General features: G+C 49.7%; 1 protein-coding gene across 11 annotated transcripts in view; it reads right to left on the reverse strand.

The window, feature by feature from the left end:
- Positions 1 to 17,659, reverse strand: part of LOC308458223 (uncharacterized protein) — an 86,353-nt gene extending 68,694 nt beyond the window's left edge. For all 11 annotated transcript variants that reach the window (XM_080973099.1, XM_080973107.1, XM_080973105.1 and 8 more), the window contains exon 1: positions 13,666 to 17,659. In XM_080973099.1, coding sequence (XP_080829225.1) covers positions 16,358 to 17,281 — 924 coding nt within the window. In that variant the 5' untranslated portion in view covers positions 17,282 to 17,659 and the 3' untranslated portion in view covers positions 13,666 to 16,357. The remainder of the gene's footprint in view (positions 1 to 13,665) is intronic.
- Positions 17,660 to 17,957: the final 298 nt, after the last annotated feature.

Consider the following 17,957-nt stretch of genomic DNA (forward strand, 5'->3'; position numbering starts at 1 on the left):
GCAAAACAGCCCAGAAAGCCTAATCATAACAGAGAGCGCTCTTCGCCTCTCCTTACCAGCCGGTGTTCTCCAGATCTATGTCCCAATATACACCTGGACAGGCGCAGATCCGTCACACAGGCGCGCCGGTTACGGGTGCATCGCGTTTAATGGGAAGCTGCGCTTCTCTGCTCCGACGCGCAGGGAGGCAGGTGCGGGAGATTCGCTTCTGTTCCAAGTTGCTCGCCGTTCTCCTTCTCCTGCCCCAAAGGCCAGAGACTTAACAGCGGGCCGGCTCAGAAGCAAGTTCCACGGAACTGAATGGGGCTTACTCCCGCCCAGAGAGATCTCAAAGCTACAACGATCGCCGCAGGAAATCCCACCCGCAGGCAGGAGAATGAGCAAGAGGAACCCCAAAGACATCCCACATTTTGACCTGAAAATGATACACGTTGCCATCTAATGGGGCGGGGGGAGCTCCTTAATACCATTAAGTCTAGCATTACCCGCGCTTGCCCTCAGTGAACCTTGCTTCTGAGTAGAAGGTGCATAGGATCGGGACGAAAGCTGCCACTCACGTCCCCGCTCAGCCGGGTCCACGAAGCCGTTATGTCGGAGAACTTGAATGAAAAGGAGGACTTCAAAGTCGACCTTTCTAGTTTCACTGCTTCAGAGAAGGGGTTCTGACCAGGCCTGAGTCTTTACGGGGTCGAAATTAAACCAGGACTTCGCTGGTTTACAAGGTTTATTGCCAGGATTGCTTTCTGCACTCAAAGTCGAGATGATTCCAGATACGGAGGATCACTACACTAATGAGAAACTGAAATAAATTAAATCGATACGATTCTAGTTGTGCACGCGGGACATATACAAATATAGCCGCCTCCTTTTTTGTTGCTGAAATCATAGCAAACTTGATTCTGCAGCAGAGAGAAAATCCACACAGGGGATATTTTAATGTACATGAAAGGGAGACGGGGATCCCTCCTTTCTGACACATGGAGTCAAACACTCTAGAATCCAGGGATGGACAGAGCTCATGAATGGGAAATGGATTCCAACATTTGGAATGTTGGATCGCACGCTTAGAGTGCTGGCGAAAGGGGCGAGAGTGCGGACAATTTCTGCAAAACCCAACCTTACGGCCTTCCTTTAATCTTACTCCGAAGTCAGCTCCCTTTTATGTTAGGAGGCTTCCTTCCATGTAAGCGGGCACGGAAGCTGTCCAGTTAACGTGACTCTCTCAGGACAGAGGTCTGGTCAGTCTGAAACAAATCCAAGCAACTATAAGGCCAAAAGCAACGAGATGGGGCAAGGGAGGGAGAGAGCCAAGGTCTGCATTTCTGAAGTCGAAAAGCAGAGAAATGCTACCTTGCTATAATTTAAAGAGGTTTGGTTTGGGGGGGGGAGGTTTCCGTCTCCCTTCCTCCCACCCCTGTATAACGTGAGAAGCGAGCCAGAACTCGACCTTAAACGCCCGGCTTTATGTGGGCAGAGCTGACACGTCCCTAGGTAGGGATCTAAACTGGCTCAACCTGGATTGTGCACCACTAAACTGGTTTCCCCATTAAACCCCATAGGCTGAGCGGATGGGAGTTGTAGTCTAAAGCTGATTGGGAAAGCTCCAGGTTGTGGGAAGCTGAACTAGATCCCTGCCCCGGGTGCCGGGGCGTGTGATACGGGGTCTTTCTGCTTCGGGGATCTGAGAGATGCAGATGAAATTGCGACAGTTGGAGCTAAAACACCTGCGATCGACTTTAACTCCCTCTCTCTGCTTTCTGAAAGAACTCGAACATGAGAGATGAAGGTTCGGATCCATTGGAAGCATAAATCGCTTCCGCAGCTCCCGAAGCAAAAGCAAAGGGACAACAGGGAGGGAAAGGTCGAGTTTGTGCGTGACTTTCCTGGAGGCCCTGATCCCAGGACACGTCGGGTGCCTTTAACATATATTAGACGGTGATTCGTAACATCCCCAGCCAAAACACTTTCAGCCCGATCCTATGCAGAGTTAAGCATCCATTGATTTTCGGTGAGTTTGGGTGCGTCTAACGATATAGGGCTGGACAAATTCACTTGGAAGCAATAACATCGATTCCAAATTCCAATAGCTCTGGTTTCCTAGTAAGTCTTGAAGATCTGGTTACTAAAGAGTCAGGACGTCAACATTTCATCCGCGGGAGCGCGGGGAGAGAAGAAACTGGACTGAGGCAAAAGGAAAAGTTTAACAAAGCACACAGGAAAGGGAAGGTGTTAAGTTTCACTTCATTTTCCTTGCGAGATGTGGGAAAGTAACAGAGACACGGCGAAGAGCGATGACCTCGCGCCGGAGTGTTTACCTTCCTTTATTCTACCGCTGTAACCCCTTGGGCGATATTTGCATGATCTGCATGAACACACATGCACACTTTTCACATACGTGTACACTTTTACCTATGTGTGTGTGTGAGAGAGAGAGCGCAATGTGTTCGCTAAAATAGGGCAGAGGTACTGCATGCGGTGTGTCTATATAGCAATATGTGTATCTGTGCAAAGTTATCTCCTGTGCATGTCAAAGCAGACCCGTGTGCACAGTATATAGGGGCTCCAGTAGGAATGTACGTCGCAGTGGTGTCAAAGGGGTTAAAATATTGCGGGGGGGGGGTCAGGCAATCCCCGCATCACAGAATCGATCACAAGATGCGGCGCACAAACACTATTTGAATGGTGGCCCGGCCCCCTCAAATCTTTTCTGGGGGGGGATGAAGGGACCTCGGCCCCTAGTAGTTGGCTCCTGTGGTATGTAGATAGAGAGATAAATAAATACACAACACAAGCGAGTAAACGCTCTATAAAAGTATTGGACATAACACACTAGAGACAGCTGCAATCTTCTGCTCCCTTGGTTGGGAGAAAGTTCCATTGATCTAAGTGGAGCCCTAAGGAGAATTGCAACCAGAGCGAAGAGAGAATTTCGGTTTCACAAACACGCGTTCTGTTAGTTTCTGTGACTGGTGCGTTTCTCAGATGCCAAGAAATGCAGGCACACGTGTGTGTGTGTGTGTGTGTGTGTGTGTGTGTGTGTATAGAGCTTTGTCACTGATCGTATACTAATAGGCGAAGGTTGGATTTGGACTGCGAGCACATCGCAGTCTTACGCTCTGCCAAATCTTTATCAGTTTCTCCTTACCTACGCTGCACTCTTTACTCTTGCATATGACCGTAAGACGTTCAGGATAGGACGAAGTGCCGGAGGATCCTATTGCATGCTTGCTCGGTATCCAAGCCATAGGGAGACTCCCTCCCCGTGGAACAACATCCCAATTCACTTTGTCTTTTCCCCAACCGAAGGACAGTCGGCTGGCACTGAAAACTCCACGCCACCGCTTGAAAGGAGTGAGATCTGATCCGGCTCTGCAGTCGCAACCTTGACTTCACGCCCAGCTAGCATGGCCTAAAGGTCGGCTGCTGGGGGGAGAGGCCGAGTGTAGGAGAGAGAGAATCACTCACCACCTTTGAGTTTGGGAAAGAAGGATGAGCGGACCCCTGCTTAACGTTGCTTCTTTGTATCTCGCCTTCCTCCGGTGGAGCTCAGTAGAGTACGACAATCTTGAGAGGTAGGCCGGCTTGAAAGACCGTCATTTCCCAAGACCAAAGAGCTTCTCGGGCCTTTATCCCCACCCTATCATTCTCCTACCATTTACTTTCTCGGTTCGCACTTCCCCAATAAGTTTATTTACTCAATCTTAAATTCATTGCCTTTAAACACAGAAACACAAACTCGCTCCCTGCCTCCCTCTCCCCTTGTTTGCGCAGATCATCACGTTCCAGGGACAAATTTGTTTCCTACGAAGACCACTTTTAAAATGCTCCTCTGCAAAGCGATGCCATGTCACCCGTGTGCGTGTGCTTCTTTAAGGTACATTAAAGGATCATTGCAGTCTCCCTGTGAAGTCATTACGCCTTTATCCCCACCAATTAACCACACCTCAGAGGGCTGCTATTAACAGCTACATTGAGCTTAAAAGTGAGGTATCCCATTTCAGAGAGATGTCGTGATCTCGCTCAGGAAATCCCAGCAGGCAGCCAAAAATGGAGCTCTGACTCCTGATCTCTGCCTTAACAGGTCTTTAAAATAAAATAAAAAACACCACTCCACGCAACCCCGATAAGGGGAGAATTAAATATACTAGGGGAAAATCTGAAGGCTTTCTAGAAAGTTCAGAGGTAGAAGGTTGGAGCGGGAAGGGTCCTGGAAGAACTTGCGGAACAGCTTGAAATAAAGGAGAAAGAATTTCAGGTGAAATTGCAGATTGGGAGGAGATCGTTTGTCTCAAAAAAAAAAAAAAAAAAAAGCATCCACAACTGAATTGTAAATTAGCAGCAAGCGCTGATTAAAAGGCAAGTAAATGCACGTGCACACGTTTGTGACTCTGAGAACTATCCAATCCTCCTAAATTGGTTTTGTGACATCCGATTTCTTATCTCGCTCTCTTTCTCATCACACAAAACAGGAATGAAACCCCATTGATTTTCGGTGTGGGTGTGACTTCCAGGTGTCACAGGTGGGTTGGCGGGGAGTAACAGAAGACGTGATGGGGAAACTCGGAGAGCTTGAGGAAGAAAGCAGAAACCCTCCTTGCGCTTCTCCAGCAACTCTGCCCAGAATTTGTCTTGAAAGAGACGGGGGGAATCTCTTTCTCTTTATCTCTCTCCTAGCTCGCTCACGTACACACACACACACCCCAAAGGAAAGAGAAAGTGTGGGGAAATGCCCGGAACAGAATGTTGCCGGTCAGCAGCGTGTTCGAAGGCAGAGGGTCTATTCCCTGCCACTTTGCCTCTGTTTCCTCTTCTGAGTAACCCATGAGGTTCCAGGTTAAAAAACTCCCCCCAATGCTGGCAAGCTTTTTTCTTTTCTTTAAAATAGTAACAACAACAAGCCTCATCTGAGTCTTCTGCTTCTATCCCGGATACTTACCAGCTCTGTGCTATCGCCTTATAATAGCACTCTTATATAAACTAGAAAACCAACTTTCTGCTGTTGGGTGGGTGATAATTGCTTTTTTGGGAGCTCTGAACACCTTATGTTGCTCTTTTTTGCCCCCTATGGTATTTCTCTTACTCGTGTCCTCGTTCTTAAAAAAAAAAAAAACAACTAACCCATCCAAAGGCAACAGGAGTCCTCACTCTTCCCGCCTACCCCCACCCTTAAATGAGGCGGATTTAATTTTCAATATTTGGTACACAAAATTTAGCCAGCCGAAAGGAGATTAATTTTCTAGAATAATCCAATTAAAAGATTTCTAAACTAATCTTTTGGGGTGGGGAAACAGGCTGGGGTGGGGGAAAGGAGGGAAAGTGATTTATGGCCGTGGTTGATTGAGAAGACCGGACGGCTCCTTCTGCGGCTCTCTTAAAACTAAGCGCTCGCATCTGAAATTGACCAATGTCAGACAACCCTCCCTCCCAAAATTCAATTAACCCAAAGCAGTATGCTTTGAAGATTGATTTGTACCCGTCCTCACTCCAGTGGCACAAACCCGGTATAAATCCCCTACTCCGGCTTGTGGGTCGGGCCGCTTGTTTGCATTGTCTTCCCGGATGGGTTTAATTCAGATGTTGCATTGGGGAAGAGAGTCGCTTATCACTCACACCATTCTTCCCCTCAAATCATAATGTGGAAAAGGAGTTCGTGCTGCTTACAAGCCCCATGGACTTTTTTTCAAGTGCTAATAGATTTATGGTCTCCCTTTTTTTTTTCCCCAACGCCCATCCACAGTAATTAGCACATATGTTCTAAATAGATGATAGTTTTGTGAGCAATAAAGCAATTACCCATCGGTGGAGCTGACAGTTCCTCCAACTAAACTCCAACCAGCAGCTAATTGGAAAAGTCATTTCAGCTCCATTGTCTGCAATTAGTCTTGCTAAACTACTGCACCCCAAACTAGCCGGTTTGAGGTTTATTTATTCATTTGCATTTGCATTTGCAAGCGGTCATCGCACCAAGCTCAAACTTTTCCAGAGCTTAGATCAGCTTTGAAGATTCTCTTCGACTGCCTTGATTTTCTCTCTCTCTCTGCCATTTCTGCCCCTTCCCATCGAAACCGAGAGGTTCAGTGGTTCCCAAACATTTGTTCCTTCTGCTGCGGCGGTTTGTAAAAACAATATTTCCCCAGCCACTCGGGAATGGTGATCAGTGTTGCCAAATGGAGGAGGCTTAAATGCTGCTTCTAAGTTTTGTTTGATTTTTTTTTCCTCTTCGCCCTTCTCCTTTTCAATTTTAACTCTGCATTGGGGGATTGCTTAGGGTGTCTTCGCTGTGGCCCCAGAGCACTAAATCAAATAAATCAGATGTTCTGCTTAATACACCGCCGGTCATTTTCTTTGTGACAAATGGGATGATTGGAACCCCAGCTCTCTCTCTCTCACACACACACACACACACACGCATGCATTCAGCCAGGAATTCCGGATCAGTTAGCAACGTTTATGTTTACTTTTGAGTGAAGAAAATGAGGCCGGGGGTAGGTGAGGGAACAGGCGAAAAGCCGACCTCCCCGCTCCTTTCTGCTGAAGATGGGGAGGGGGGGAATTAAGAGGGTCTTCCTGATGAAGACTTGTGCACAGTGGGGGGAAGCAAGGCGTTAAAAGTGACGCCTGGACGCGCCAGCGGAGCTTCACACGGAAGATCCGCCAGGTTTCTCCGCCACTTAATTTAATCTTCGCGGCACTGGGCCGGGAGATGAGTTGGGGCTTCCCGCCCCCGCCTCTCCGAAGCCCTAGGGTCGAAGTCAAATGGGGAGCTCTTGCTCTGACCTGCAGCCTTTCGGAGGCGTTTAAACGCGAAGGCGCTCCAAAGAGCGTGGTGGCCAGGAGGTGGCCTTCAGGGAAGCCCGGTTGGCCCTGGGAGGTAGGAGAGATTCATGGGTGGGAACGGGCAGCCCCTAGCAACCATGCCACCATTCGGAAGTATTTCCAGCTTCCAAGCATCCCTGGACTCTTCAGACAGCAAAGGTGGCTCTTTCTAGTCGGAGGGGCAGCAGCAGTAGTAGAGAGGTATTTCCCGCCCACTCCCTGGCAAAGGGATTTGGAAGCTGCCTCTGAAATGCTCTTGGTTCCTTGCAGCCAAAGCCATTAGGCTATTAATAGGAAGGCCTTGTCTTTTGATGCAAAGGAACAAATAATTCTGTCTAACCAGGTTCTTTTTTCTTTTCTTTTTTGCCAAAAAAGACACATACTCATCTCCCACACACGGGTTTGGGGGGGATAAAAAAAATCGTTTCTGAACAAACAGGGACTTGGCTTTCGTGTCTTGTGGGTTCAACTTTAGCTTAGCATGACAGCTATTGGGAAGGAAGAGATCGCTCTCTCTCCGCCCGCCCCCTTATCAGTTTATTTCGGATTCACTGGGTGTCCTCAGCAGCAGTGGACGAAGCAGGGCCTCGTGCGAAGCCTACAAAACAAGTCCGGGATCTGGAGTGCGGATGGACGCTCATTTTTTATTTTTTTTTTACTCGCCAGACCAACAGTTCCGTCCTAGCCTTGAGAAATTTGTTTCGGCTCCCAGGGACTTTGCAAAAATGGGAGAGGCGGGAAGCCTCTTCGAGGTTTGTTCCCTGCTCTGGTTTCCTTTGTATCTGTTTGCCAATGGGGAGTGGTGGTTGGAAGGGACATTTTATTTTATTTACGGAACGAGTCCATCAATGAGGCCGAGGGACTCCTTCCATCCCAACCCGGCTTGCTGCCAGGGCGAAATGCAGGCAAGGGGAGCAGGCAGCGCGCCCCTCTCGCCACCTTCTGCGTCTCCAACCGAGGCGCACGCGGTGGGGATCGAGGCATTCCTCCGCTCGCCGCCGCCTGGCTTGAGGCCTAGGCGCAATCATGCAAGCCAGTCCCCTCCTTCCTAGAGTGAAGGCATTTTCGAGCCTTGCCCCACTTTCTTTCTATGAAGAGCGATTAGATGGCGCCTATTCAAAGCTGCTGATCCAGAGAGAAAAGAGGAGTAGATAAAAGGCGATTTCAAGTGACCTCTTCGTCCTTTTCACACCAACCTGAGTCCCCAGAATAGCCGAGGATCAGCTGGGACAAAAGAGCGTCCCCTCCTTTGCCCTTTCAGCTTCAGAAGCCTCCGTGCAAGGGGTTAACAATAAAGCAGATTTCTCTTCCCCCACCACACACACACCACACACACAGCTTTGCCAGCCCCATGTCTTCCAGGGTACTTTTTATGAGCCCCCCCCCCCACAATCGCTGCTCTCTCTCGCGCGCGCGCGCACCCCCTCCATGCTCCCCATAGCCAGCTTCAGTGTGGCGCGATTCTTTATGGTCTGCTTGAGCTGTTTCATTGACTTTTTTTTTTAAGCCCAACTTAAAAGTCCTCCCGCCCCATCTCCTTAGCTGCCTGAACAGGCCTGTAATAAACACATCTCGGACCCTGACAGTTTAAGGGAAAAGTCAGATTTATTAGTTATATCAAGTTTAGGAGGAGCTCAGGGTGATGCTCACACCAGCAGCCAAGCCTGGATTCCCTCCCCCACCCTTTGACACCCTCTCGGCGCCTCTAAGCGATAACTGAACAATCGGTGGGGCAAATCTTTTATTTTCTTACACAGAGAGAGAGAGTTCTTTTAATTTTTAGCCTGGAAAAGAGAAGTCCAACTGAACTCATCTCCTGATGGGCTAATGCCTATGATAAAAGAAATGGGAGCTGTGACAGGTGACTATTATGGGAAATGATTCTACAAGCCAGAAGATCGTATTGTCAAGACACGGGGGGAAACTTCTCTCGCAAGTGTGCCCCCTTTTCATCCCCAGCATAGCCAGATATTAATGTCTACACACACGCACACACACCCACACCTACTAGATCTGGGCATCAGCTTGCCTGGGCCTTACGTGATGCGCGCATGACAAGACTGGTCTCCAAACGAAGGGCAGATCCTCAGAGAAGCCAAAGGGAGACTCTCCAGCGCTGCCATCTACACTCATGGAAAGTCCTCACTCCCCACCCCGCTCCCTTCCTGGCATCCGCACACACTTATGTCGCTTCGCTTCCCGCATTAAGATCCCCGCAGCTTTATTTGTGCGGAAAGTCAATATCTGGTTGTGAGAATTCGCCATTTTGCGCAGGGAACGGGGTGGGGAGCGCATGGGATAAGACAGCTCTGACGCAGGAAGGCTGCAGAGCCTGCTGACCGCCAGTTTCCTGTGTCCTGCTAGGATCTTCCGGATCCATCTCGGCCGTGAAACAAGGCACACTATAAAAGCTGGCCAATATGGGTCCCTCTGTTAGCTGGGAAATTCCTGCGCCCCTCGAGGCCACTCGACTACGGCGCCTGGTTTAAGAGGCCAAAGGACCCTTTCCTGGAAATATTCTCCAGGGAACATTAGAGGGATTTACTCCTGAGTAAGGGCTGTACTGTAAACCTGCAATCCTACCCCCCCCCCTTCTTGGGAATAAGTCCCCCACTCAGCTCCGTGGGACTTCGTTCCAAAGAAACAGCTGGTGTGGGATCGCGCTGCCCCTGACCTCTGCACAGTTTTCAACTTGTTTGGGTTTCCTGGCTGTTGTGTCGGCAAATCCACGATTTCAGTGGCCAGCTGCCGCCGTCTGGTTGAGAGGAGACCGCCGCACTCTGAAAGCACCTGGTAACTCAGCGCGACATTTCGCTAGGTGCCAAATGACCAAGTCGAGCCCAGAATACGGCCTAATGGCTCCTAGTGAGGCCCGCGGGGGTTGGCGGGACCTTTGGGAAAGGTATTTTGCTCCTTTGCCTTGCTTCTCTTACAACTCCACAACAAAAGCATAAACCCAGACTCTCGGCAGCCTATTTTACAGGTTTCATTTTAGCCTTCGACCACTGGCGGGTGCCTAACCGGGAACCTTTGCCCAGGTTAGAGCCCCTGTTTCCTCCAGACGCTCTCCTCCCTTGGCCCAGCTGCCTTTATAGTAAACACGCAGCGTTTTCTCTTTTGTAAGAAAGCCTAGAAGGAATGGTATCCACATATTTTCTTGGAAGTAAGTTTCATGGAATTCAGTAGAATTTACTTTCAAGCCCCAATGGGGTGTGCAGACATGGGATTCCAAGAAAGGACTGCTTTAAGAAGTAGGTCTGATTAAGATGTTGGAAGTAAGTTAACTAGAACTTATATCACATGTGCACAACACAAGCCAGCTTCATTTACATTTATGTAATTTTAATATTTTGCTGGAAGCCTCCCAGAGTGGTTGGGGAAACCCTTCCAGATGGGCAGGGTATAAATAATAAATTATGATTATACATTATTATTATTATTATGGAGGAAGGATTTGCTGGAATATCTCGTGCGCGTGTGTGCGTGTTTGTTTGTTTCCAAACAGGCTTTAAAATGGGAATCATCTCGCACTTGGTCCCCTGAAGTGAGTAAGGACATAAAGGAAAGTGAGTACAGATCAGTTGAGAACTCTCAGGGATCCATCCAGGCACTGGTGAAATCCTCCCTCCCTCCCATGCACACGAATCTGAGCATCCGTGTGAGTGCATCAGGCTTTGTTTAGAGAGAAGGGGCCCCCCGAAATATTAGGTGGCCAGTGGCTATTTATTTGCAAACGGGCGTTGTAATCCACTGGGTCTACTTTGGCTGGGATTCTGGGAATGGCCAATTGTGTATAGGATAGGGATGGGGGGGGGTTGAAATCTGCAGATTTGTGCAGATAACAAACGACAGTCGAGGAAGGGGCAGGCGCGCCTCGTTTTTCCACCCGGGCAGGAGTTCCATTGCGCTGGAAGCCTGTGACCCGGCACTAGTGCAGACGGTGAATGAGGCCTACTTCCGCTAGTCGTGGCAGCGGCGTTGCTGGGCAGGCTTCCCTGCCAAGGCCTGGCTCGCTGACAGTCTTGCCCTGCTGGACACCAAGCCCTCGCCAACGGAAGGCAGAGGGAGGAACCAGCAAGGCCGCCGCCACTACGCACTTTGCTTGAGGAGGGGGCTTTTGGGGGGAGGTGGGGGGGAGGGAAAGAGGTGGGTCAGCAATGTTTACACTGCAATTAATATTTGACGAGGACTGGAAATAGTCCTCGAGGGGAGGGATGCCCCTCGACAGGCTGGCTTCTCTGATGGATCAGGCATCCAAAAGCTGGAAGGCAGAGCTTGTCAAGAGTTCGTCGAAAGCGCGAGCTCGCTGATTTGTGGGGCAAGCGGCCCAGCATGCTGGTAGCGTGTGAAAGTGAGAGAACAGCATTCAAAGCACGCCTTCCGTATGGCTTTCTGGGTCTGTTTTAAGTTGATCTATGTAGAACGGGGATGGCATATGTGTGCTTTAAAAAGCACTTCCCAAATGTCATGTCCTAACGAAATGCAGCTGGATCTCTTACCAGAACGGGGAGTGAGTTGCTCAAAGTTGCTAAAAGAATGTAACAGATTTTTTTTCTCTCCACTTGGGAGAGAGAGTGAAGATCCCTCCTGTGCTATTTTCCCCTATAAGGATTCTCGAATACACAGCCAGGCACAAACACACAGTCAATATGTATTATACAGTGCTGCATTGAAAAACCACACATACGCCATACACTTGATTTTTGCAAAGGAATCGGGCCTTTGAATTAAAAAAAGCAAAGGTTACTGCAAGCGGATAAATATTTCTGGATACAGATCATTTCCATCCCCCAGCTAGGCTTTGCTATTACCTTCTCTTCAGCCCATATTTGGTTTGGGTGTTTTACGGAGGGAGGAGGTTTCGTTTTTTAAATGCCCCCCCTCCTGGTTCCAGGAAAAGTTCTGACAGACACAACGTTTTCCTCTGGTCCAGTGAAGATGGGTGTCTCCGAAAACAACCCCAGAGAGGACAGCATTTCTTTTCTGAACCCACAAAGTGACTGTAAGTCCCACCATTTCAAATGAACAGAGGTTACTTCTATGTAAGTGTGCTGTGGCTCGTGGTCTTAAACTCAGCCTGTCTGCATCTCTGTTCTCCCATAAAATGACCTTATCAGATTACAAAGCCTTGGCTGAAACATCGAAAGAGGAATCCTGATTGGCCCCACGCAGGAAAAAACAAAACCCCTTAAGCGGAGCCCGTGCATTACTTCCAGAATATTACAACCTCGTTGAACATAACTGATCTGCTTTAATCTACCACCATCCCAGTTCGCACGCCTATTGAACACCATGGATGCGCCTTATTTTAAATTCTTCACACACACCCTCGCTGGTTTGCATCTGAAAATGCCATTCGGCTGTCCTGATATTTGAAGTTCAACCGGTTTAGCAACTCCCCTCTGCTTAACCAATTTGCCCATTGCGGCCCAAGATGGGATTCTAAACACAGACAAGAGACGCGGAAAACCTATGCGATTTCCATGTAAATATGGTTAGGGCAACATTGGGGTTGGCAGTCTTGAGGAAGTTAGAGCTCGCTTCTATTTTTCGGGGCATACTTTAGGCACCGCAAGAAGCTGGCGGGGAAAGCCGGATTTTCCCAATTAATTACATTGTGGCCACATTACTTTTCTTTATTTCCTTTTGCTCTCGGAGAGAGAGGAAAGTGAGCGTTTGAGAGGGAGGGAGAAATTGACAAAGGATTTCTATATTTGAGCCAGCTTCTTTTGGAGAGGTTAAGGATCCCCGCTTCCAATGAAGGATCCATTCATTTCTCGCGGCCTGAATTCTTATCCATTTCCCATTCAAAGACCCAGCCAGATCCCTAAAAGATGGGATTTCCTGAAGGACTCATAAAATTGGCTAGGCTTCGCTCTATTTTCGCTGAATAAAAGCAGAGATTGAGTGGGTTCTGTTTTATACCTATTCTAAGAGAAATGTGGTATCCTTAGGGACAGCAAAGGCAATCTTGGAGTGGGGGAGACAGAACATAATCGGAATTAAGGGTGGGTTTTGTAATTATTTTTAATGGGCCTTTCCTTGTCATAAAGGTCTTTCTGTCTTCCCCTCTCTCTCGTTCGATGGATCTCCCTGTTGTCCCTTTAATCTGTTGACACTCCCCACCACCACCCTAGATAAACAGGCTGCCATCGATCTTTTCATTAGGTGATCAAATAACAAACAGAGCAGGTGAAAGACAACAGCATTAGCACGCTGACACTCGTCTGCAATCCCTCTTTAGGGGATGAAAAGTCCTGGCATAAACACTCAGCCCCACTGAATGGATCTGTTCACCTCTTCCTTAAGCCTACCTAGGCAATAGGAGGACTATGGGATTCAGCTCTGGATCTGGACAAGTCGATCCCTGCTCATTCCCATCTGAGGTTGTTCCCGGAGGCAGCTGGTCCCATGATCTTAAGGACTGGGGATGGGGGGTTCCACAACATTGTTCAAACAAAAATTATTAATTTTTGCTACCTCTGCTTCTGCTTCCTAACTTCTTACATCTCTCTCTCTCCCTCTTCTCCGCCCCCCCCCCCCGCCCCCATCCCTGCCGCCTCTCCTTCAGATGAAATCTGGCGGGGAAATCCCAGCCAGGCCTGAACTGGGTGCCTTTTCAGGGTCTCCGACAAAGCAGGCGAGATGGTTGAGGAAAGCGGAGAAGGAGCGTAGGTGGGGGGTGGTTTGTGTTTTTTTTTATTAAAAAAGTTACATTGCCCAAGTGGAACTCTATCAGAAGAGGATGGGGTGGGGATGAGAGATCCCAACTCCCTGCTGCCGGATGCTGCTTCACAGCGTCTAAAAACCCACCAGAAACACAAGTTACAGAAAGCAAAAGCTACTTGCCTTGGCCAGCGGAGGTTCTGCTAGTTGCTGGTGGAAGCGATCCGGACTCCGACGAAACCTTGTCAAGAAGCTGGTGCTTCTCTGTGCACCTTCTCCCGGGCTTTCTTTCTCTCTCCCCTTCTCCCTCCCTCTTCTCTCTCTCTCTCTCTCTCTTTTGCTCTGCCTCTTTTTTCCCCCTCTCTCCCTCCCTGTCTCTCCATAGTCCGGAGAGTAAAACCTTAGATGATATACATACAGAGCTGGGGTGTGTGTGTGTGTGTGTGTGTGTGTGTGTGTGTGTGTGTGTGTGATTTAATCTTATTCGTTTCACCTTTTCAGTGACCACCAGAAGACAGGACCGAGAGTTTATTGGGAAAGAAAAGAGAGGCGAGGAGGCAGGCGAGAGAGAGCCCACTGTTGCATAGTCAATAACATCCTTTTTATCAATGCAATCTACAATAGGGACGGCTTGGCAGGAAAAACTGATGCGGAGGGTGGGGGGAGGGAGGGAGAAAACCACCCTTCATTATTTCACCACCAAATCGCAAACCGTGTCTTCGGGTGCGGGACTCTCCTCTCTAACTGGTGCCTAATATTTTTACAACCTGAGAAGGGACGCACACAACGCTCTCTTTCTCGCCCTAGGCTCTAGTGCGCTGCGCTGTTTTGGAATAGCCCCTGCCCGCCCGCCAACCCCGGCTCTCTGCCGGTGTGGAAACTTTGATGGAAGTTGAGAAAACAAGGAAAATAAGGAGAAGTCAGGAGGGGCAGAAGATCTAGAAGCTAATGGAGAAATATTCCAATGGGAAGGATTACTCCCCATAGAAACATGCAGGCAGGGGACAAATATTAAGGGAAAGAGCCATTCAGATATTCTCGCGTCCCTTTCTGCTCCTTCATCGGAGGCTCAAGCTTTTTATTTATTTTTTAACTACACAAGGAAGGGGGGAGCTAAACAAACTGTAGTTTCACCGCTTACTTCCTGTCCGCTAGATGGCAGCACGAACCAGCGATTCTTCTAGGACTGGCGAAGGGGAATTTGTGTCGTCGTCGCGCCCCCCCCCCCAACTACCCGGTTCCCAGAATACACTTCTCCAAACTCACATTCTCTCTCTCTCTCTCTCTCTCTCTCTCTCTCTCTCACTTGAACTTTCCTTTACAGGCATTGATCCTTTCATAAAGACGGCAAAACCGATCACTTACTTACGTTATCCATTAATCATTACTGAGGCTGTTTAAAAACATTCGCGAAAGCAAAACACAAGGAGGACGGACAAGTTAATTTAATATATGTATCTATATATTAATAGTAAACAATAAATAAAAATAATGGGAGTTGGAGTGCAACCTCCATGTGAAATGGGGTTGTCGATTTCTGACCGGTCGTATTGCGACGGGAATGAAATCCATTCTAAAAAAAATTACTAAATCCTGGAGAATATTTAAAGTGAGGGGGAACAGGCAGCGAGGTGGGAGGGGGAGACAGGGGGCTGCTGATGAACTGGAACATATGGGACCATAAATGTATTTTTAAAATACTCACAGTCCTTATGGACTCTCCTTAGCCATCTCCTTGCAGTCATTAAACAATAGAATCCAGTCCAAGTATCGTAATTCCTAATAGGGTTATTTTTGGAAGGAAGGAAGACCGGAGGGGGGGGCGAAATATCCCAAAGAGAAATCTGATCATTTAAAAAAAAAAAACTTTTCAGAATGAGCCAAAATAATTTCCTTTAAATTCCCCTTTCCCCCTATCGCAATGCATCTCTTCCCCGCCCGCCCCCCTTTCTTTTGTCGTGCGTGTGTGTCTGTGTGTGTGACCATAGACGACCCATACTAATCAGGTCTCAAAGTAAATAGCAGAGCAGGGCGATCTCAATGTAAATTGTGCTTGTCAGAAGAATCCCCCTCCCTTTCTCTCTCTCTCTCTCTCTCTCTCTCTCTCTCCCTCCCTTCCCTCTCCTTTCCTCCCCCCTCCCTCCTTCCCATCTCAGTCAGTAGGTAGCAAAGAATAAAGGCGGAGGGGGGGAGCGAGAGAGAGAGAGAGAGAGAGAGGAGATCTCAGCCAATGGAGTGAAGGAGGCTTGGCTAACCTTAGCCTCCCATTTTCTCTCCCCCCAATTCAGGGCTCTGACCAGTCAGTCGCCTTTGATTATCAGTTGCCAGCAGCCCCTCTCTTGGCTCCTTGACATGAGCTCCATATAAGGCAGCGATCTCCATAGAAACGTGTCAGTTTCAATAGTAGTGTCAAAGTTCACTATATACAGACATTCGCGCAGATCCCCCTTTCGGAAACATTGCTCTGCTAGTCTTCCCGTTTAAACGCATTCATTTTTTGGTTCTCTCTCTCTCTCTCTCCCTCTCTCTCTCTCCCTCTCTCTCTCTCTCTCTCCTTTCTTGCATATTCTATTAGTTGAAGGCTGGTTTTTTTTTCTCTTTATCTCCTTCTCTCTCCACTCCTTTTCTCCTTTTCCTGGTGCCTCTCGCTTCCTTCCTTCATGAGACCAGAGAGAGGGAAAACTTAAAAGAAAGGGGAAAGACCGCAAAAGAAAAAGAGCAAAAAGAAAGAAAGAAAGAAAAAGAAAGAGAGAGGGGCGCCTTTTGAACATCTTCATATCTTCAATTTTTAAACACTTTTTTATTGTTATTTTGGGGGAGGGTTTTGTTCTTGGTTGCGGAGGTTTGTTTTCTTTTTCTTTTTCTCCTCCGAAATTTACTTTGAAAAGAAAAGAAAAAAAGAAGAAGAAAAATAAGAAGGTGTGTTTTTTTTCCTCCTTTCCTTCCCCTTCCTCTTGGGCGATCTCCAGTGATTATTGTCAGCAGCACGGAAGAAGAAAGAAGGCGAGGAGAGAAGGAGCTGCCGCGCGAGCGAGCGAGGAAGGCGCCAGGAGGAGAGCAAGCCGGAGAAGCAGGAGAAGGGGCTTTTATTTATTCGACCTACTTTGGATCTCTCGCTCGCCTTTCGGCTTTTCCCCTCCCCTCGGCGCGCGGCTGACATTCGCTCCGCTTCTGCTCTCTCCATGATCGCCTTTCGCTCCGCCACTTGGCTGGGGATCCTCGGTCTGCTGCGCCTGGGCGAAGTCGAGGGCGCTGCTGGGGTTTCTCCTTTGTATCTTCCCCAGCGAAATTGACGAGGGAGAGAGGCAGAGAGAAAGAGAGAAAGCGGCGCGCACGGAGAAAGAGAGACACAGCTAAAGAGAGAGGGAGCCCGGCGGCAAAGCAGCGGCGGCGGCCGGAGCCCAGAACAACGGCGGCGTCGGCGGCGAGAGACCCCCAAAGTGTCTCGTCCAGTCTCCTCTCGCGTCCTCCTCGGCGTCGTCGCCCTCGGGCTGGTCGGCGGAGCTTCCCGAAGCGCCTTTCCTGCATGGCTGACGCGCTGCCTCGGACTTGGCCCCCGGACACCCGCGCGCCCTGAGCGGCAGCCGCGCCTCGGCTCCCCGTGCGCCTTTGCCGGCCTCCCTGCGCGCCGACGGGCGCGATCCAGCGGCGGCTCTCCCGGCCGGGCCCCAGCGGCTTCGGCGGCGAGCAGTGGCGGCGACGGAGGCGGCCGCAGCCCCGGCAGAGAGACCAGCTTCTTCACCAGCAGCAGCGGCGGCGGCGGCAGCAGCAGCTTCGGCGGCGGCAGCAGCAGCAGCATCGCGCGGCTCCGGGCTCCTTCCTTGCTGCCGCTGCCTCTTTCGAGTCGACCGGCCGGGCGGGCGCGCCGCTAGCCCGCCGCGGACGGTGCGGGGCTGGCTGGCCAGGCAGGGTGTCCGGCGAGCCGGTCGCCTCCTCTTCCTCCCTTTCCTCCTCCTTCTCCTCCTCCTCCTGCTTCTTCCCCCCGTCGCCCTCTCTTCCCTCTCCTCCCCAGGGTCACCCTCCTGAATGCCTCTCCCGACAGCCCGCTTCGCCCTGGCTGCTTTTGCAACTTGAAAAGGGACACGTTTCTGGGGGGGAGGGAGGGAAGGGACTGAGAGAAGAAGCAGGAGGAGGAGGAGGAGGAAGAGAAGAAGAAGAGCGGGGGACACCATCCTGCTAGTCCCTTTGGAATTCCATTGTCTCCCCCCTTGCCAAAAGAAAAGAAAAGAAAAAGAAGCCACTCCACATTAGAGAGAGGGAAAGAGAGAGAGAGAGGAAGGGAAGAAGGAAGGAAGGAAGGAGGGAAGGAAGGAAGGAGGGGGCAGGGCAGCAGAAAGAAGCAGAAAAAGATCGGCAGCGGGAGCAGCGGAGAGGCGGCGGCGGCAGCCACAGCAGCAACAGCCGCGGAGAGGCGGGAGGAGCCCCGATCCCTCGCCTCTGCCCCCCCCCCCGCGACAAACCCAGGCAGCCGCCCT

This window comes from Podarcis pityusensis (genome assembly GCF_964106645.2).
Source record: "Podarcis pityusensis genome assembly, chromosome: 11".
Taxonomy (NCBI): domain Eukaryota; kingdom Metazoa; phylum Chordata; class Lepidosauria; order Squamata; family Lacertidae; genus Podarcis; species Podarcis pityusensis.